Below are 23148 nucleotides of genomic sequence, written 5' to 3'. Positions count from 1 at the left end.
AACAATGGCTTGAGCTTGCAACTCAGCTGCTGGTGGGCGGCGGGTTGGCTCAGTAGTTAGAGCAAAATGCTTATAACACCGAGGTCGCTGGTTGGAGTCCCACATGGTCCAGTGGGCTGTGCCCTCCACAGCTAGACTGAAAAACAATGACTTCACATCCTGGGAAAACACACTGTTCCCCAATATTCCCCAATATTCCCCAATAAAAAGTAAATATAAATAAATAAATAAATAAATAAATAAATAAATAAATAAATAAATAAAAGGACTCAGGGAATCTTGAAGAAATAAGTTACCGAGTGGGGCAAGGACAGTACCAGATGAACCTGGGACATCATGCTGTGCTACAAAGTAAGAAAGTGCTCATAGGATGATGGTTGCATGTCAAAAGGACATGGAAGCAACTTGAAAAGACTCCCACTGTCCAAACTGGGACAATTTGAACACCAAAATAAACAGTGATAGCAATGGATTATAATAATGGATTGTAACTCATTGAGTGAAATAGAAAGCTATGAGTCCATGCTGATATAAACAAACAGAATTTTATAAGGAATGGGAATATTTATATAATTTTAAAGTAACTACCCACAAAAAGCATATCAATTATCCTATTTCCCTGAAATAAGACCTAGCCGGGCAATCAGCTCTAATGAGTCTTTTGGAGCAAAAATTAATATAAGACCCGGTCTTATTTGGAGAACCCTGAATTGGGTCTGAGGATTTTCATGGCTGACTGTAAGAGAATGCCCTCGTTTATAGGAAATACACCGATAATATTCAGGGGTGATGGGGTATCATGTCAGCAACTTATCTTCAACTTGTTCAGGAAAAAAGTTCTTTGTACTGCACTTGCAACTTTTATGTAAGCTTGAGATTATTAAAAATAAAAATACTGGGTAAAATGTAAATGGCTGTGTAAAGCAAAAATAAGTTACAGGGTTTATAGAGACATAGAAATAAAATGCATGGCAATAATAGCACAAAGCACAGGACAGAGAAAATGAAAGCACACTCTTGTTAGGTTCTTACATTATATGTGAGGTGATAGAAAACGATTTGAAGGCATAAACGGTGATAAGTTGAAAGTGAATATTGCAAACCCTAGAGCAGCCACTGATAAAGTAAACAAAGAAACATTATCAGTCAAAGGCATAGGAGTTCAAAGACAAACAACAACAATAACAATAATAAAAAAAAACAGCTACGTAACTGTAGGAAGGAGAATGATAATGGCTTAGAAGAGCTAAGAATGACATAAAAAGAGAAATAACTATATGACAAAAACAGAGAAATAATTATAGCAAAAGTGATAGATTTTATTACATAAAGCTTTAAAATTTCTCTCATCTAAGCTCCACAGGCAAAACTGGAAGGAAACATCAAGTATGGGGGGAGGGGGGAGGAAATCTCAAATATATTCCAGGTAAAGGGTTCTCATTACAAATATATTAAGAGCTATTACAAACTAGTAAGAAAATTATAGGAATTCATATTTTAAAAAGAATAAGATATGAGCAGGCAATTTATAAAGAGGAAAGAATGGGCAAAAATATCCTTATCCTAACTTGATGCTATACATAAAATACAAGATTAGATATAGATCTTGTTCCCCAAAATAACTTGAGCTCAATTCTGTACATTTAGAACGGTGGATTTAATACATGGGATTTTATAATGTAAAGCTGCCAGAATAAGATGATATTTTACAACTCTTCCACCATTTATCATGCAGACCCAAACAGTAGAAATTACTTATCTATCAAAATAGGACAGACTATATCCAGTAGTTGGAATTATGGCTTATTTTTCAAAGATCAGTTCAATGAATTGTAAGATACAGATAGATGATTTCTGTTTTTATGAATTCACATTCTAAGGAAAAAAGATAATATGCATACATATTTTAACTAATTAAAAGTTGCAATAAGAGAACTCCATTCACATTCCAGAGTGGAGGCATAACATTAAGATTAAAGGATTAGGAATTAGAGATTAAAAGGTTAAGTGTTGGGGTATCTAAAATCTGTTGCACCTTAAATGACAACATATGTTTAAAGGAGGAAGGATGTAATACAGAATTGTACACCTGAAATCTATGTAATTTTACTAACAATTGTCACCCCAATAAGTTTTTTTAAAAAAAGGAGGAAGGAAAAACATTCCTTTCATTATTATTTCCTATAGTTTTAATTTCTTCATATTTGATTTATGTTTATCTTATAGTCAGTCATCCAAGTGAATAACCTCCAAAAAAAATGAGATAGCTCATAGCTAGTTGTAAAAAAATACATTTCTTCAAAATATGGCTTCCATCATTGATGTAAGGTTCATAAAACCACTCTTTAAACAAACATTGTGAAAATAACTAGTTATGATATATAAACTTGTACGAACCTGCAATACTGCTCTTTCCGGTAACAATGAGATGTCACATTGAGGAATCTCACCTACAAGAGGGACCTCAGACAGACTTTGTTCAGAAGAATTGGATTGCTCTTCAGCAGATCTTTTGAATTTTATCTTGTTTCTCCATTTCATCAACTGAAGTTCATGTTTTAACAGCTGCCGTGAAAATAATTTATATTTTCCGTGGAATTTTTATAAGGGTTAAATGAAATGATATATATAAGCACAATGCTTGACATGACAGCAAAAATTAAACATTATTTGTGATTATCATCATCATTACATAAACTATCATTGCCCAGAACATGTTTAATTCTCCAAACCACAAAAGCATTATAGACCATTTCTACTGGTTGTCACACAGCACTGGTACAGACGGCTGTAGGTTGAAGGTGTGGTCCAGCCTCCTCTTTTATAGATGAGGAAGCTGAATGCCACAGAATCAAGGTTGTTGTATGACAGAACTGGTATTCGGGGGCGTGGAAGGACGGTGGTAGGCATGGAAATAAAAAGGAGAGTCAGAAGGAAAGAATTTGGGGATTTGCCTGATTTATCATTACAGGAAGTCCCCATTTTAACTTTTCATACCCTCCTGAAAGCTGCATAATCAAGGAAAAAGCCCTGAGAATAAAGAAATGTTACACACACACCACAATTTTGTTTTAATATATATTATACATATTAGAGCCTAAGGAAGAGCACACGTTGAAGAGCCAGCACATAAAAGTGTTCCCTGCTTCTCCTCTCAGCACATACCTGCCATCCTCACTCCACCGAAGTAAATGCAGGATGATTGTGAGGCCTGGAAATCACATAGCTAGAAGAAAACATTTTCCCAATGTTTTCTAAACACCCAGTTAACTATATAACACACATCCATAATAAAGATAATATTGTTATTTTATATACAATGTACATTATTAGATATTAATGTATATCAACTACCGCGTGCAAACATTATGCTCAGTATATGGGGATGGTTAAGAAAACAATGCTGTCTGCTCTGAGAGATGTTCAGTTAAAGGGGGGTGAAAAAGGGGCAGACTGGTATGTACAGTTACCTATTTCACCATTAGACAATTTATTATCAGACATGAGGGACTGGGGTGAAAACTTTAACTTAGTACACAAAGTGGTAGAAAACACTGAATGAGCAGGCTTAAAACAGTGGTACCCAAAGTACAACTGTGTACCTAGCAAAGCTGAAAATGTAGTCCACAAAAGCCAAATGCTACAGGACATCCTGCAAGAACACCAGTTCAGTACCAGTAGATGATAAACTTCTAGGAGCAAGAACTATGTTTAGGCATCTCCGTATCCACTATGGGCTCTAGCACTGTTTCAAGGACTATGTGAGTAATAAATCTTTTCACGCTCTCTTGGTCCATGTGTAGTATCATCAGTCTCAATATCTGAACCAGTTTGGAAGGGGAAGCATTGATCCTGCCCTCCACAGGGCAACCACAAAACAAAGGGTTTAATTTCTTCCTATTTTTCTCTTTCTGTTTACCCTGACGTTGTATTTTCAAAGAATATCCAATGAAACATTACCTCCTAAATACTGTAACTACAAAAATTTCCAGAAGATTTCTATGTCTAATGCCAGTAGTTACTGTGAACACTCTAAAACATTAAATAATAATATGCTAAAAGCTTAAGCAAACTAGCGATATTTTTAAGTTTGGAGGAGTTTGCCTGAGCCCTCTTTTTCAATTGCTTTAATTCCTAGTGGGTGCCCCAGTTAAGAATGAGCCTTTAAATTCAGCTTATTGTAATATTAAGCTAATTTATTAAATTAAATGTTGAAAAATAATAAATAACAATTTAATCTTATCTAGAAAAAAATCAATTTATTCCATCTTTAGCATTTATTTCTCTATTATAATCATATCAAACTTTCTCTTCCATTTTAGACATGTATATATACTTGCTTAAACAAAAATCTTAGTATCTTTATCAATAAATTTAGACAAAATGTTAAAAGATTTTTCCTTGATGTTCATAGTTGAAGTGAAACAGAATTTATTGGGAAATGTTTTGGGTAGCTGAAGTGAAATTTAAATTATTAAGTTAAAAGAACAAGGACCCCATCAAAAGTACATAGTATTCAGGATTTTAGTATTTTCTACACATAGCATTATTATCTGAGTCAACCTCAATATAACAGCAAAATTCAGTTTCTAAAAAAATTAAGTTTCCAATATACTTTACCAGCTCATCTTGTCTCTTTCTATACGTTTGTCTTGCTTTTTCCCTCCATTTAGTTAGGATGATTATTAGCCTGGCAGAGTAGTATATCTCTTTTATCCGCGATAGTATATCTGAAGAAAATTTATTAGGTTATATATATTTGAAAACGAAGATGTTTGTATATAGTTGAAGATGTTTCCCAAAAAATGTATTTAATATTTTATCATGTTTATAATATGAACCAATGTTGCATCTGATAGTTTTTGTTGGATTTTAATTACATCTGAAATAATTACTTCATAAAGTAGGATAGTACCCCGGAGACTTTACTAACCTGTAAACATCACATTTGCCCTTAGAAATTAAGATGTAATAAAATGTCAAGATATATCATTTCTTTTTTTTTTCACAAGTCTGTTCTTTATAACCAGAATTTCCCAACATATTCATAAGAATACAATAATGAGGTAATATTCTGATTTGGTTAAATGCTCCATGAGTAAATAGATTGCCCCATACATACATATTTTAACCAGGGGTCCAAAATTCAAATACAGGGGCCAGGCCAGGAAGGAGGATGACTAAGGCAGGCCTGGGAATGCCATTAACAGAGGACAGTGGCTTCTTAGCTTCAGCCAATTGCTTCCTCTCAGAAATAAAGGGTCATTTCCCTTATGGTAAAACCTTTGGAGAATCCAGTAGTAGCCAATCAAAAAAAAATGATTCGGGGCGGGCCCAGTGGCTCAGGCGGTTAGAGCTCCATGCTCCTAACTCCTAAGGCTGCCAGTTCGATTCCCATATGAGCCAGTGGGCTCTCAACCACAAGGTTGCCGGTTCAATTCCTCGAGTCCCACAAGGGATGGTGGGCTCTGCCCCCTGCAACTAAGATTGAACACAGCACCTTGAGCTGAGCTGCCGCTGAGCTCCCGGATGGCTCAGTTGGTTGGAGTGCGTCCTCTCAACCACAAGGTTGCCAGTTCAATTCCTCAAGTCCTGCAAGGGATGGTGGGCTCTGCTCCCTGCAACTAAGATTGAACACGGCACCTTGAGCTGAGCTGCTGCTGACCTCCCGAATGGCTCAGTTGGTTGGGGCGCATCCTCTCAACCACAAGGTTGCCGGTTCGACTCCCACAAGGGATGGTGGGCTGTGCCCCCTGCAACTAGCAATGGCAACTGGACCTGGAGCTGAGCTACGCCCTCCACAACTAAGATTGAAAGGACAACAACTTGACTTGGTAAAAAGTCCTGGAAATACACACTGTTCCCCAATAAAGTCCTGTTCCCCTTCCCCAATAAAAATCTTAAAAAAAAAAAAAAGGAAATGATTCTCTGAGCTGCATCAGACATGAGCAAATCAATATCTGATGAGCTGGATAAAATCTAAGCAAAAAGCTGGAGTTCTCTATCCCTGCTTCTGAGATCACGTATGTACACTGTCCACTCATTACAACTATCAAGGGTTTAAGTAAAAGAAAATTATTTTTCTTTAAGTTTCTTCATGTATCCATTTAATGGAATATTTCTAAAGAATACAGAGCTCTCTAAGAAAAATAATCAATTTTGGTATCTATCTATAATATACTAGCTCTTTATTATGTAAAAAAGCTGATAATAGACCTCTGTTTAGATTTATATTTGTATGTACATCACAAAAAATATATAGGATTTTATTTTAAATATGTCTAATTTCAAAGAAATAAAAACTCTTAGACACAGACAACAGTTTACTGGTTACCATAGGGTAAGGAGGAGTGGGGGATGGTAGAAGAGGGTAAAGGAAGTAAAATATATGGTGATGGAGAAAGAACTAACTCTGGGTAGTGAACACACAGTACAATATATAGATGATGTATTACAGAATCGTACACATGAAACCTATATAATTTTAGTAACCAATGTCACCCCAATAAATTTAATTTAAAATATGCCTGGTTTCTATTACAATAAAATCTTTTGAGACAAATCTCATTCAATATTTTAAATTAGTGGCTTTACATTTCATGATAATTTTCTAGACGTAAAAATAATAATAAATTCTCTAGTATAAACTATGCTTAACTACTATTAAGTTACTTGATTCTTTGAATACAGGAATATACAAAATAATTGCTACTATGTAAGGATTTACCTTTAAGTTTTTCTATTTGACCTTTCACATAAGAGTGCCAATGATGAAATACATATTTTTGAAGTCTGAAATTGTCATATTTCATTGCTTTTTCCATTTTTTCAGCCAGAAAGTCATCTTCATATATGCGAGGTTTTGCTATGTCTTTCCAGGTGCTACAAGCAGGAAATATAGAAAATAACATTTTGATGTTATGGCAACACATTACTAAATAAATTGAAAGGGAGAAAAAGTAATAGCTCCTTTATCTTCTCAAAAACCATAGCATAGAAATAAATTGTTAAATTATGTTTATTGCTTTACTTCCAGCCAATCCTTGCATTTCCTTTGAGCTTGCACTTCATTTTCTACATTTTGAAAGCCCAGAGAAGTCTTAAATCCAAAAGTTTTTTCATACCTATTTAGAGGCAAAACTAGACCTGACCCAAACTAATTGTGAATCAAAAGCTCTCTGGGGACTGGCCCGGTGGCTCAGGCGGTTAGAGCTCCATGCTCCTAACTCCGAAGGCTGCAGGTTCGATTCCCACATGGGCCAGTGGGCTCTCAACCACAAGGTTGCCAGTTCAACTCCTCGAGTCCTACAAGGGATGGTGGGCAGCGCCCCCTGAAACTAAGATTGAACACGGCACCTTGAGCTGAGCTCCCAGATGGCTCAGTTGGTTGGGGTGCATCCTCTCAACCACAAGGTTGCCGGTTCAACTCCCACAAGGGATGGTGGGCTGCGCCCCCTGCAACTAGCAATGGCAACTGGACCTGGAGCTGAGCAGTGCCCTCCACAACTAAGACTGAAAGGACAACAACTTGAAGCTGAACGGCACTCTCCACAACTAAGATTGAAAGGACAACTTGACTTGGAAAAAAGTCCTGGAAGTACACACTGTTCCCCAATAAAGTCCTGTTCCCATCCCCCCTCCCCCCAAAAAAGCTCTCTGTATCTGGCACATGGTTATTTATAGTCTTTCTTCATTTCACTTAGTAAAAACACACACACACTCATATGTATATATGTGTGCATATATGTTCAAATATGTTTGGTTCCAGTGTACCACCCCAGACACTACTGAAGATGTTATATAATACACAGAATGTGCAGAGTGTCTTTCTAAAATTAAAAAAAAAAATCTAAATTCCAAAGCATATCTGACTCTAAGGTTTTCAGATAAGGGAATTACAGACCTATATTTTCAATTTTGAAGTTTTATTTAAATAAAATAAAGACAAAGTGATACCTTGCAGAAATAAAGAACATATTTTAACCAAGTAAAAGCCAATTAAATATTAAATAAATAATTAGGTGGTGACATGATTAAATAGATAAAATCAGTACAAGTAGTCAAAAGTGAGTTTTGTCTTATGGAGACTATCAAGAATAAGAACACAAAGAGGAAGAAATTGTTATAAAAATCACTTTCTTACCAAAAATGGGTTTTTACTAAATGTCCAGTATAAAAAGTACATGCTTTTATCATCAATTCTGAAGTCATCTAAAATAAATAAATAAATGAAATAAATGTTAGAAATAAATGCATTACACAGGCCACCTCTGGGAGTACACAGGAAAATGAGAGAAATGGTTGCATCTGGGGAGCATAACTGGGCAGTAGGGAGATGGGGATAGACTCGAAGACCTACACACCATTTATATATTTTGAAATTTTATTGTGTATTCCTAGTATCTTTTTTTTTAAGTTACAATCACAGCTTAAAAACTTCCCATTATATTGCACCTACTTTACAGCACTTTAAGGTAAGGACTACGGCATTATTATTGTCAGCTATATTGATAGGCGTATAGAGTTGTGGATCTGCTGGTCACTGCGTCACTATTAAACTGGAAGATTTTTCCTTCTCACGAGTATAAAATGAGATTTTTCTTTTCAAAACAAAAAGCATACAGGAATGCCTCAGTTATGAAGCAGAAATAGAAAAACCACATAAAAGTCTAAACGGGAATATGCTGAAAACGATGCAAATTTATCACTTGCACCTATTCACGATAATATACATTAACACGTGAGAATAGCGGACAATTGCTGAAATTGTCTGTATCTTCTGTCCTTTCTTTAATATTATATTGACACATTTATTATGTGCACATAGCTACTGTAAAGTGCTAATGGTGTATGGTTTTTCTTATGTTATTGTCACCCTCTTTACCATATAAATACACAAAAATGTGGTCACATCTATTTGACACAGAGATAAGTTTGGTACAAATCTATACCAACTGCCCAGAATTCTGAATTCTACTTTTCTAAGGCAACCATATTTCACCTTTGCACATTGCTATAAATGCTGTCTTAATAAATACAGCAAACACATGTTAATCATTGATTTATTTTAGGCATACAACAAAGACCCTTGCGTCCTCTGATATTCTGCTTCATGTTTAATGACATTTGGAAATCCTCCTTTTGATGGGAATTACATACAGTTTATACTTGTGGTGAAGGAGAATATAAATCATTGAAGTCATTCTTTACTAAATTCTGATTTTAGGAAGGAAAGGAATCCAGATGAGTGAAGTTTTGGAGATACCATAGCAGGGAAAATAAAACATATTTGAAGTACCTGAAATATATAAATCATGACATTTCATCCCAAAAATCTTTTACTATCTATCTCTAAGCACATTTTCTTCGCAAGTACAATTCTATTATCCTACCTTAGATGATTCATAATTGTTTAACATCATCTAATACCCACTTCATATCCAAATTTCTGGAACTGTTTCCCCTAAATGTCTTATACAGTTAGTTTGCTCAAACTAGGACATAAACAAGGGCATATATTTGCATGGACAACTCAGTTTATGTGAGGAATTTTCCACCTTTGTTTATTAACCATTTCTGTATTTTTCAACACTTAATGACTATAAGAGGCAAGATGGTCCCAGCCTAAATCTGATGAATTCAGTTATCTGAGCATCTGTAATGAATTTTTAAAGAAAAGGTTCTAGAAGTCAATTTTGATGGTTTTGTTTTGAATTTGTTTTAACAAGAAGGAGGAGTTTTCTTCTATCTGAAAGAATGACTAGGATGGGAGGAAGGGAGCTGCATGGCATCTCTCAGCGCCACGGACGGGGCCCTGGGCCTTAAGGACACTGTAGGCAAAATGTGGAAGTGTTCTCTCATGAAGCACATATTACAGCATGTGCAACACAAAGTAAGGAAAGGCATTTCCCAGGCTTCCGAACAGCACACACAGCACAGGACCATCAAATGTTACATGACCGTAAATTTTAAAAATTTGAAATGTGAGAAGAATGTTACAAAAATCTAGCATTATGGGGCCGGCCTGGTGGCTCGAGCTCCGTGCTCCTAACTCTGAAGGCTGCTGGTTCGATTCCCACATGGGCCAGTGGGCTCTCAACCACAAGGTTGCCAGTTCAATTCCTCGAGTCCCGCAAGGGATGGCGGGCTGTGCCTCCTGCAACTAGCAATGGCAACTGGACCTGGAGATGAGCTGCGCCCTCCACAGCTAGGACTGAAAGGACACTTGGAAAAAAGTCCTGGAAGTACACACTGTTCCCCAATAAAGTCCTGTTTCCCTTCCCCAATAAAATCTTAAAAAAAAAAAAAAATCTAGCATTATGATGAATTTTGAAATAATACGATCCCTCAAACTAAAATTTTATTAAGAAGTACATCATTATTGCAAAGCTGGTGGAAAAATAAATGGAAAGGTTTAAGTTCTTGTCATACAGTGGTCCTATTTTGGCAGGTAAACAAATGTGGCTTTAGTCTTGAAGTGCAAGTTTGATTAATAGAAGCCTTCAGAAAAGTATCTCCGTCAAACAGTGTGACCACGGGGTATGGTGTGAGTAGAGCAAGGGGTCCAGAGAAAGGAGTGCTATTTTGGCATCTTAAGGATTTGTGAGTAAAGAAGCTTCGGGCGCCACCTCAGACACGGAAGCTCTCAGGAAGGTAAAGGCAAGGTGGTGCTAAGCTCCACCTTCAATTGGCTTCAAGGCTTTGGGACAGAGACATAAGTGGAATTCTTGAATTCACATGGGGCAGCTTTGGGATTCCCAGAAACAACTGATTGGAATTTTAAGGGGAAACCAATCTCCTATATTATGAAGTTGGGCTGGGGCAGTGAAATTTGGAATGTTACTATCAGCTTGTTCTACTCAAATCGCAGGCTGGTGAGACCTGGGGAAATTTTGTAATAAATGAAAAGATAGTGAAATACAACTAGAAATCATTAACGCTAACTTACAAAAAGATACTGAATATATGGCTCTTTAATAATAATTTGTTCCATTAATTTTTAATTTTGTAACCTACTGTGCATTTATTATACATGAGAAAATGGATGCATTTAAGTAATACCTACAGAAAAAAAGTTTACTTCTATAATATTTGAGGTATCTTGTATAATATTAGGAATCAGGTAAGACCCAAACAAAAAACAAATGTAAATCATTAACTTCATGTTATAATTTTGGGGATTTAGCATATTATAACAATTTTTCTTTTGGTGGGCAATTCCTTTTTTTTCTCGGTTAAGCCTTGAATAAAGAAATTTTATAGTAAATTGTTTTATAGTAAATTGTTTATATTAAATCTCACCATATTTTAAAATACCATGACTTTACTTCATTCACGTGCTTCATTAATAACCTACATAGCATCATTCTAGAATGTTAGCAAAAAAAAGTATGAAGTGTGCTCTAAACTGAATGTGCCCCCAAAATTCTTAGGTTGAAACCTAATCCCCAATGTGATGGTGTTTGGATGTAGGGTCTTTTGGAGATAATTAGGACATGAGGGAGGAGCCCTCATGAATGGGACTTGTGCCCTTACAAAAGGGACCCCAGAGAGCTCCCTTGCCCCTTCTGCCAGATGAGATCAAAGCAAGGAGATGATAGTTTATGAGCCAGGAAGTGTTACCATGCAAAAGGTCCAGCTGCTCACCACACGAAAGCCAAAACTAGAGAGGTAAGGTTGGTGGAAAGAAAAGCAGGTTTTATTCCAAAGTGCCAGCATTAAAAGAAGACAGTGGACTCCCTGTCACAACGACTGCCTTCCTGCTCTTATACCGCCAATGGTTTTATAGACATGCCAGGAGAAGCAGAACAACGCAAGAAGCTGGCCAGGCAACTTCGGGAAAAGGCGCTTCCTAGAGGCTATTCTGATCCAGGGTCAGGAATGAATCCCATACAGCTGCAAAAATCCCATCCCAAGTTACCTGGTCAGGTGTGCACACTGGTCCAAAGTAAACAGAAACATTGAAAACTGGCCTGCATAGTAAATGCACAGCAAGCAGAGTCATCAAGTTTTGGGGGAAAGAGGGGGAAGCAAAAAAAAGGAAGAAAAAAAAAACTTCCAAAAAGTCCCAAGCCAAACCACTGTCAAATCAAATTACATCGGAGGTTTAAATTTCACAAATAGAAGATACAGGGTCACCGTTAGGGAAAAAGCCTCTCACCAGACACCAGATTTTCCCCCACCTTGATCTTGGACTTCCCAGCCTACACAACTCTAAGAAGTAAATGTGTGTTGTTTATAACCACCCAGTCTATGGCATTTTCATTATAACATCCTGAACAGACTAAGACAGGGTTTAGGAATATGTGTTCATGCATAGTCTAATTTAAATCCCTCCAAAATCTGAACTTTTTATTTTTCATAGGCTGAAAAATTTACTAGTAATATATTACAACAACAATAAAAAGAAACCATGCCTTTAATTCAGAAGTGAGCTGTCTGTAACGTACAGTACCATGGCATGATATGAAGGATTAGAGTTTCCACTGTGAGTTATTTTCTTATTTTTTGATCTTCTGCAAATTACTTAAAGACTTTAATGCCAAACAGGCTTTTGTGCATGGAAACACTGCTATTTATATTTTAGTGCTCTATTTAAGAAACACATATTTAAATAAATGCAACTTTGAAAAATTAATATTTCTTAAATATGTAAATGTTTATTACAAACTTTATTAAATAAAGTCCCCCAAAAACATTTAAATTAAAAACTTACAAAGATGTTCTTTAGAACTCCCAAATGCCACACATAGCAGAGAAACATACATAAATGCCATATCATTAACTAGTAGTATTACTTACTTTACATTTAAACTTATCCTAAAGTAAACAGCATGAATCTAAATCACATCTTCATTATTTCTACACTTCATTACTTTTATTCCTTCCAGGTTACAGTAACAGTTATTTTGATGCGTTCTCAGGACACGGCAATCTACCCAATCTCAAAGATAAAATGAATACTTTTGCAAACCAGCAAGGATGTTGGGTGTGGTTATCAACCAATTGTTCTTGTTTGGGGCATAGGATCTGTCTACCTCTCCCAATGATTAAAAGCCCAGCCCCTGGGGTCATAAGTTTCCTTTCCACAGTTAAACTTTGTTACATCAGTAAGACCTTTTAAGTCCACGTCTTTCATTTAGATTTTAGGGTTTTGTTACACAATGCTCCCTGTGATACCATTATTTTATTTTATTTTTTCTCTTCCATTGAATCTTTTTTTTTCAATTACAGTTGACATTCAATATTATTTTATATTAGTTTCAGTTGTACAGCATTGTGATTAGACAATTACATAATTTGTGAAGTGACACCCACCCTCTCATTAGTCTGGTACCTACCTGGCACTGTACATGTTTATTACACTCTATGCTGTACTTTACATCTCCATGACTATTCTGTAACTACCAATTTGTATTTCTTAATCTCTTCACCTTTTTCACTCACCCCCTTTCCATCTGGCAACCACCAAAATGTTCTCCATATCTATGGGTCTGTTTCTGTTTTATTTGTTCATTTATTTTATTCTTTAGATTCCACATATAAGTGAAATCATATTTGTTTTTCTCTGTCTGACTTATTTCACAGAGCGCAATGTCCTCTAGGTCCATCCATGTTGTTACACGTGGTAAGATTTCATTCTTTTTTATGGCCGAGTAATATTCCATGATAGATAGATAGATAGATAGATAGATAGATAGATAGATAGATAGATTAATAGAATTTAGATATCCCATTATGTATATATTTAACATATATATATATATATATATATACTAAGAAGTGAAATATATATATCTATCTCACTTCTTTATCCATTCGCCCACAAATGGACACTTAAGTTGCTTCCATTATAAACAATGCTGCAATGAACATAGGAGAGAGTATGTTTTTACAAATTAGTGTTTTCATTTCCTTCGGCTAAATATCCAGAAGCAGAATTGCTGGGTCATAAGGTAGTTCTATTTTTAATTTTTTGAGGAACCTCCATACTGTTTTCCATAGCGGCTGCACCAATTTGCAATGCCACCAACAGTGTGTGAGGAGTCCCTTTCCTCCACATCCTCTCCAACACTGTTGTTTGTTAATTTATTGATGGCCATTCTGACAGGTGGGAGGTGATATCTCATTGTGATTTTGATTTTCATTTCCCTGATAATTAGTGATGTTTAGCCTTTCATATGTCTTCTTTCGAGAAATGTCTATTCGGGTCCTCTGCTCATTTTTCAATTGGATTGTTTGTTTCTTTGGTGCTGATTTGTATGAGTTCTTTATAAATTTTGGATATTAACCCCTTATTGAATGTATCATTGGCAAATATCTTCTCCCATTCAGTAGGTGGTCTTTTTACTTTTGTTGATGGTTTCCTTCACTGTGCAAAAAAGTTTTCAGTTTGATGTAGTGCCATTTGTTTATTTTTTCTTTTGTTTCCCTTGCCCAAAGGGATGTATCAGAAAAAAACATTACTAACAATAATGTCACAGAGTTTACTACCTATGTTTTCTCCTAGGAGTTTTGTCATTTCAGGTCTTATAGTTAAGTCTTTAATCCATTTTGGATTTATTCTTTCATATGGTGTAAGAAGGTGGTCTAGTTTCATTTTCTTGCATGTATCTGGCCAGTTTTCCAACATTTATTAAATAGACTATCTTTACCCCACTGCATATTCTTGCCTCCTTTGTCATAGATTAAATAACCAATAGGCATGGGTTTATTTCTGGGCTCTCTAGAAATCAATCTATGTGTCTGTTTTTATGCCAGTACCATGCTATTTTGATTACTATAGCCTTGTAGTATAGTTTGATATCAGGTAGCATGATACCTCCAACTTTATTCTTCTTTCTCAAGATTGCTGTGCCTATTCGGGGTCTTTTGTGGTTCCATATATATTTTAGGATAATTTGTTCTAGTTCTGTAAAAAATGCCATTGGTATTTCGATAGAGATTGCATTGAATCTATAGATTGCTTTGGGTAGTACGGACATTTTAACAATATTAATTCTTCCTACCCATGAGCACGGTATGTTGTGATAGCATTATTGTAAAAGTTGTATAAGGCAGTGATCTCTTAGACATATTGAGTGAGAGAAACAAGAAACAGAAAACTATATGTAGTCTGCTACTTCTGTGTAAGCAGTCAAAAAAGAGGAGAATGCAGTACATTTGCTCATATTTTTCAAAAAGGAACAATGGGGGGCATCCCACTTTCAGGTACCCCCTTTTGCAAGAAAGCTGTACTTTGCTTTTCTACCTCAAAAAATAAAAATAAAATAAAATAAAAATAAAGAGAGAAAGAAAAGAAACAATGGAAGAAGATAAACTGAAAATTAGTAAACTTGGTTACCTATAGAAAGAGGTGGAATAGGGAGGCTAAAGAGGCAAGAATGCAAGAATACTTCTCTGAATACTCCTCATTTTATTCTTTAATTTTGCTGCCATGTAATGTTATATATAATTGAAAGAGCATAATTATACCAAAGAGGAAAAAAGAGTGACCATCAACACACAAAAAAAGAATTTATTTAGGTAACAAAAAAATGTATTATTTTTTACTGAAAATACCTGGTAGAATATATACATCTTAAAGGCAAAAAGAATTGCATAAATTTTCCTAAACTGCATTCAGTAATTTTATTTTTAGTGGTCTTGTGGTTTGTTATTCCGAAACCATTATACATGTCTGGTAGAATAAAACTAATAAGCAATTACGGTAATGTCTATAGGAATCAAGATTTATTAAAAGTGGGTCAACCAGACCATGGGTGCCTCCTAATGAGATGCACTAGGAAGAATACGACAACCCTTATGCAGCATGCTTGTCACCGAGAGGGGAAAAAAAGAACCTGAATATTAAGTTTGTAGGTCCAACTACAAACTTGCAGAAAATACAAGAAACAGAACAAATGAAAGGAAACAAGGAGAATGTGGACCATTTTGCATGACAGATGACCTGTTTTCTTCAACAAATAAGTGATAAGGAAAAACAATAAGATAGGAGAACTACTGAAGATTACAAGAGACATTAGATATATAACAACCAACCCAATATGAGGATCCTATATGGATTTTGACTGAGAGCCAAAAGGCAGTTTTGAGACAATTTGGGAAACCTGAATATGAACTGAATATAGAATTTATACATCTGAGTACAATCAGCAGTAGGTTATATTCAGGAATTATTGCTAATTTCATTGTGTACGCAATGGCACTGCAGTATGTTCTCTAAATATGTCATTTCCTGTTGGAGATGCACACTGAAGTATTTATTGGTAAAATAATACAATTCCTGGAATTTGCTTTCTAATACTCCAGCAAAAAAGGGAAAGGGGAGAATAATTAACAAGACTGACAAAATGCTGATCGTTGTTGAAGCTGGCTGATGGGGGATCTTTAAGGCATTCTCTCTACTTCTGGGTTATGTTTACATTTTTCCATAATAGAAGGACTTTTTGAATGTTATAGATGCCTTTTCTTCTTGTAATTAGTAGGCCCGTCTGGAGATTTAATTTCCTAAGAAATGAGAATCAGGTCTGTGAAGTTAGTTTCCTTCTTACAATGGTTGATTCTTTCATCTTGGAACACACAGTTAAACTATCTACAGTTATGAGAACAGTTCCTATTTTTTCTGTAACTATTTGATTTACGGTTTCCTGTGCTAAATCTTCTCTGTTTGTGTATACAGAAACAAATATATATATTTATAAATAGGCACATACAGGCAGTCTTGCTGTGCAGGACTATGTAGTGTGAAAAGTAACTGCACGCTGAAATCATGCAAAGCAATCTTAATAATAAACAGGGAAAATTACAATTGTTTGTGGCCTTTAAAATGTTTTGTCAACATTAAAAACTCTCTTTTTGGCAGTTATAGCTGTATAGAAAAGAAAAAAGTACAAAAAGCAAAGCTAATATTTATTTAGTATAGGTAATTTAAAATATTAGAAATTGCAAATTCGTGTCTTTTCTCTTTGTAAAAAAGAACAAAACCCAACTTTTCATTTTTCTCTGAGGGTGAAGGAGAAATTAATCTATATCCAACTTAGGCTGAGCCATCTAACTAAGCAACCGTAGGCACCTGGAGATTTACATTTTGCAAAGTCACACCTAGTTTCTATTTTTCCTAACTTACGAAATGGGCATCTTTTCCATGCTTGGTGAATCGTCCTTTCTAAGTATCAGCTGCCAACATTTTATCCTTTGCACTTTCAAGTGAAATATTTCTGAAAATTCCTTTTCTAATAAAACTTTACACTTGCAGTAGCTACAGTGTATCTTGGAATTCTGTGCATTTAAAAAAAAAAACACTCTATAGGCTTTTAGCTAGATGTTGGACATGTTCTGATGGCATTTTGTAAGATTGCTTTCAAAATATTGACAATGAGGTTTACCCTTCTAGATCAGTGGTGTTTAACAATTTTAGTATCTTATAGCAATGGTTGTCAAGCTTTTTTCAAGTGACATTATGCTCAAAGCAGAACGATTCTAGCATGTAAACGGTGAGGATGGGGAACCTAAAACCCCATCCCCTGGTTCCTCCCTCAGCTCCTGAGGTGGCCCCCAAACATGTCCAGGAACTTGGTTTGCAGATATCTGCACTCTATAGCAGACCAAAGGTCTGTGGTTGACCAAGTCATTAAGACACCCACACCCCAATAAAATTCAGATATGTGTATTCTTCCCTGTGTATTGGTGCCTGAGAATCATCCCAGGCTTGGCAGACATATCCTATCCTAACACTGATTAGGCTCCAATGTTACTCTCCACCCATCCTTCTAAACACTGCTTCAGATTGTTCCTGGTTGTCATCACTCACCTTGACTATGGCTTTGGTTCCACTTTCTAACGCCCAACCTCACCAGCAAGTCCCCAGCCCCGCCTGCTCCTACGGAGACGTCATCCTGGGATCTGCAGGCATCACACGTGGTCCTACACACGTCTAATTTGTGTCAGTATTTCTCTCCCCAAATGCCTTTTGCTATTTAAGCTTCTCTTAGATACAGTCTTTGTTCTCAAAGCCTCCATGTCCTGAATGACTTCTTTGCCCTCTTTACAGGATCAAAACCAGCTGTTGGAGCTGGTTGTTCCTTTCATTAATGATCGGTCTGGCTTTTAACTTAGATCTCATTAATGTTTTGGCCATATTGTCATGAGCATAATTCCTGGGCAGATGGCAAAGAGAATGAAAGGGGGTGGAATACAGAACAAAGTAGATTAGAAAGCAAAGAAGAAAACAAAAAAAGAAAGCAAAGGAAATATCCTCCTGTAAAGCTTTCCATAATGCTATTTTTATCATGATAAAGATGCAAGAGAGGAGGGAAGGGAGAAAGGGGGAAGGGGAAATTTGAATATAAAGATTTTATTAGAAAGAGGAAGACTACAGTAAAAAAAAATAGAAAAAGAAAGAAAGAAAGAAGGAAAAAAGGAAGGAAGGAAGGAAGGAAGGAAGGAAGGAAGGAAGGAAGGAAGGAAGGAAGAAAGAAAGGAAAGAAAGAAAAGGGAAGAATAAATGACTGTCTAAATGCTTCTTGGAAATTTGGGGTGGCAGGGTGGTTACCATGAGTGTGGCTGTGTGTGTATGTGTGTGTGTGTGATGTTCCATCACTTTTCTGAGAGCCCTCAATTGCAAAATCAGTCTGATCTCATCCCGCTCATAAAACCGTAATGTCTGTTTGAGAACTTCCTTCAAAACTTAAGACGTGCTATATTTTAGAATGCTTGATTCCTAATACTTACCAGCTGATCCTCCAGTCCAAAAAGTTGTTCCAAGTAAGTTTCAGATAATCTCCGAATTTTTGGTTTCATTGATGGATCAATGCACATATCCCTGTAATAAAATCATAAAACACAGTCAGAAATTAATTTCATTCCATAGTAGTTAGTTCCATAATTAAATCAGTGGTTCTTTGGGTGGAGTATTAGGGAGGGGAAGGATGAGACACATCCCTTTGGGAAAAGCATATCAGAATCACTGGGAGGGCTTTTGCAAACTAGCCCCCCTCAAGATTTTGCTGTGCTCCCAAAGAGGGCATGCCTCCCTTTCTTCATCTCCAACTTGAAATAAACTGCCCTATGAGCCCATAGTATAGTATCAGTGAGAGTGCACAATACGAGGTCTGACAATGAAGTTTGAGAACTCATCCTAGAAAAAGTGCTACATAACCTCATTGTTGAATATCACTATGGTCACCTTCGAAGTACTCCCTTGGGAAGCTACGCACTGATGTCAGCACCTACTAGTCCACCCTTCAAAGCAATTTTGGAACTCTTACTGGAATGGCCATCAGAGCTGCTGTCATATTACCCTTAATGTCCTGAATGTCATCAAAATGTCTTCCGTTCAATATTTCCCTTTATCTTCAGGTAAAGAAAGAAGTCACTGGGGGCCAGATCAGGTGAGTAGGGAGGGTGTTCCCATATAGTTATTTGTTTACTGGCTAAAAACTCCCTCACAGACAGTGCTGTGTGAGCTGGTGCATTGTTGTGAATCAAGAGCCATGAATTTTTGATGAAAAGTTCAGGTCATCTAACTTTTTCCCTCCCACAGCCTTTTCAGCACTTCCAGACAGTAAACTTGGTTAACTGTTTGTCCAGTTGGTACAAATTCATAATGAATAATCCCTCTTATATCAAAAAAGGCTAGCATCCTCATTGCAACAAGTTTGCAAACTTTGTTGTCACACCTCATACATAGTTACTAAGGTGAAAACAAGCGGGCAAATTGCTCCTATCAAAGTCTTTGGGACTTAAAGGCCTGTAGAAGGATTCTTTAACAATCTTGAGATTGGCAGCATTCATTGGCAAGACCTTTTCTAATACTATACTGTTTTACCTTCAAAATATCACAAATCAAATCAACACTCACCATAGGAGACTTTCGAGGCCATTTTTCATTATAGTAATGATCATTTCCTCTAAATATCTCAGAGGGTCCGGAGGACATGTAACAAGTAGACCACACAACAAAGCCTGGAGAAAGGAAATGGAATCAATGTTTCTGGATCTGCATGTTCTTACTGAACAACAAATAGACCTTATCTCACACAATTACAAAGTCAAATAAGGGGACAGTTTTAAATACACATATTTTATAGATACCCATCTATATATTTATTACTGAATAAATAATGTTAATGTTTTGCTAAAGTCAAACCAAAATGCAGTTTACCTGTACTCTTTTTTAAAAGTCCGTCATAAATGACACAATAAAGAGTCAGCGTCCAGTGTTTTGCATTAGGTCAGCCCTTTGGGGTCAAATTGAAAACATAGTTGTGATTCTTCAGACCAGTGGATTCTGCCCTTTTTAAGTATGAGGAACTCCTTTTTAAAGTCAAAAATTCCTCAGACCCAAACACAAAAGTGATTGAGAAAACCTCCCATCAAAATCTATTGTGAACTCAAGAAGCCTTTTAAAAATGTATTTGTATTTTATCAGTCACAACATCCACAGAGTATATGTTTGAAAAATAGTAGCATAATTCACATAGGTGGGAAATGAACGACTTACTGGATCTAAGAAAATGTTTAAAACACATACATGGAACTCAGAAAGCTGATGTTGTCTTATTTTCCTATTGAGGTTCTCCCAAAAGAAGAAACTTTAGTGAGACACAGAATTATTTCATATTTCTCCACTTGAGACACAGAAAAAGGCTTACAGCACACCTCCCACATAAACCACCTGGAATCCTCCTTAGGCATTTTTCTTTGCCTTTTGTTTCACTGATTCGAGGCAGGATGGGACGGGGGTGGGGGCTTTCCTTGGCCCTTCTTCCACATACGGCCTATTCTTGCTGGCTTTTTTCCTACTCCTCTCTCTCTCTCATGAACAAAATAATCCCACCTCTTGAGTCATATACAATTCTTCTCATCTCCAAGGGCCAACTGTCAGCAGATCCTTAGGTTGTCAGCAGGTCTCACAGCATTCCTCCAAAAACAGGAGGATAATTTATCCTGATTGAACCTTGCACAACATACAGAGGGTGCCAGACTGTATTAAAATTGTAATACTCAAAAGTATTACATGATAACAAAAGATGAATATAAGTTACGTTTGACTTCTACAATTAAAAGAGGTGCTCAGAGTGGTTACCATCAGCATAATTTTAATACAGTTTTTTCCTTTCTTAAAATGTGTATACATTTTTTTGGCACCCTCTGCATTCCTCCCTTTGGAGTAGCTCCATGTGCCCCTCTTAGTGTGTTGCCTGCTGGCTGAAAACCCAGCCCTTGAGACTATGGCAGAATGGTAAGACCTAGATGTCTCTCCCTCTCCAGCTCTTCCTGATAACCTTGCCCCATCGCTGCTCCCAGTAAGTACTTAGCCATCAGCAAACCAACTTCCTTCTTCCCCAAACCTAAGAATATACTTGCACAGGAGATCAGTGATTCTTCCCACAGTTGTAAGCGGGAGCTGAATAGTCTTCTTTTACCAAAGGGCTGAAGTCTTCTACTGACATACGTGGAGACCAGACTTCAGACCGCTCCCTGAATAGCTCTGATGAAAGGTCATCTGCTCTCTTGGACTTGTGTGCCTGAATCTCCAGAGCACTGAGTGTCTGTTCTCCCTATTCTGTGTCCCCTCCTCCATCCTATTCTGGCACCCAGGGGACATCTGCATCAGAATCACCTGAGGAGACAACTGGTCTCTGAATTTTGATTAGCTCCCCGGGTGAGTCCTGTGCACACCAAAGTCTGAGAATGAGCGCCTTAATGGAGTTCGGCTTTAAGGTGAATTTTTAAGAAAGTTGGAATCTGAATATGAATATGAGTGATTGCTTATTTATATTCCCAAACTCCATAGATCAGAAAAACATTTCCTGAAAAATTACCTTGCAGAAGTCAAATCATATTGAAAGAATAAGTCTCTGAAATATCAATAAAGGCATATGAAAAAAATAAAATATCACACATTACACTATTAATGTGCGAACAGTAGCTACATGCTAATAAGAAAGCATAGTTAGTGAATCAATAGCTTTTTTTCCTGCTCGATGAAAATAAAAATTACAAAATCATTAGCTTGGTCTTTATAAGCAGAGGTGAAATATGCAAACGTTCCCACAAGATAAATATTTGACTCTCAGAATCATTAATCAGGGTTTTATTATTGCTACGCTTCTTAGTAAAAACTTACACAATCAAGGACAAGAAAGACCATGAATTAATTGTCCAGATTGGCTTTCTTAAGTTTGTAAATTCACAACACGATTGCGCAATCCTCCACTTTCTTTTGGCTCTGCCTCGCTAATCTCAGTCCTCAGTATTTCTCAAATATTCTGAAAGATATCTGGGTACTGATGACAAATATGAATTTATCCAGGACAGTTACTTCTACTCCTTTCCACTACTACCCATCTTTCAAGGAGCAAGATGATGCAGTAGGTATACTGGGTTCAAATCCTGGATCTACGATCACCTATTGTACAACCTCTGACAAGGTACTTCTCTATTCCTCTGTTTCCTTAACTACACATGGGATAATAAAGGCACATATACCATAGGACTATAATGAGAATTAAATGAGTTAATATATGTAAAGTACTCTGAATAGTGTTCAGCACAAAATAAGCACTCAAAAGATAATAATCATAGCAAGCCATCATTATTTTTAACCATCCCACTGCTGATTATCACCGCCATTAGAGAAAAAGACTTAGACAAAGAGAAAAGAAATCCCAAAATATTCCCTGTACCCTTCAAAGGCCAGTGTGATGACAGAGAAAGAGAGATTGACTTTATACCAAGTATAATGGAAGAGATCTGGACCAATGCATCTCGGGGAAAATGGTTAGGAGAAAGAACTTAACAACACAATGATTTAAATATAAATAGTGAGATAGTAACTGTCTATTAGAACTATGGTTAAATACAAGACACTTAAGAGAGCAAGGCTTGTTTATCTGTTTAGACACTCAGATGAACATAGTGAAATATGCGAAGGTCTAACTGGCAATACAGAAAATGATTGCTCCATGAGTGTAGAGATAAAAGCGATTACCAAATGCTTATGGGGCCCTTAACAGTTGGAGAAACTTCCAAGTGGCAAGGAGAGGGCAGGGGGTTTACAGATAGGGTCTTTCTCTGGGCAAGAGCAAAGCCTGGGGGGCACAGACCAATTTGGGTGGAATAAAGGATGAATGCAAGACAGAA

General features: G+C 36.5%; 1 protein-coding gene across 2 annotated transcripts in view; it reads right to left on the bottom strand.

Annotated features, from left to right (window-relative positions):
• FBXL13 (F-box and leucine rich repeat protein 13) overlaps nt 1–23148 on the bottom strand; it is a 230582-nt gene that overhangs the window by 192112 nt on the left and 15322 nt on the right. For both annotated transcript variants that reach the window (XM_019744537.2, XM_074340634.1), the window contains exons 2-7: nt 19862–19965; nt 18733–18823; nt 8144–8211; nt 6728–6882; nt 4621–4730; nt 2398–2565 (exon numbers count right to left, since the gene is read on the bottom strand). In XM_019744537.2, the coding sequence (XP_019600096.2) occupies nt 2398–2565; nt 4621–4730; nt 6728–6882; nt 8144–8211; nt 18733–18823; nt 19862–19965 (696 nt within the window). The remainder of the gene's footprint in view (nt 1–2397; nt 2566–4620; nt 4731–6727; nt 6883–8143; nt 8212–18732; nt 18824–19861; nt 19966–23148) is intronic.

This window comes from Rhinolophus sinicus, linkage group LG09 (genome assembly GCF_036562045.2).
Source record: "Rhinolophus sinicus isolate RSC01 linkage group LG09, ASM3656204v1, whole genome shotgun sequence".
Classification (NCBI taxonomy): domain Eukaryota; kingdom Metazoa; phylum Chordata; class Mammalia; order Chiroptera; family Rhinolophidae; genus Rhinolophus; species Rhinolophus sinicus.
Note: the sequence above shows the minus strand (reverse complement) of the source record. Positions and strands in the feature narration are given on the sequence as shown.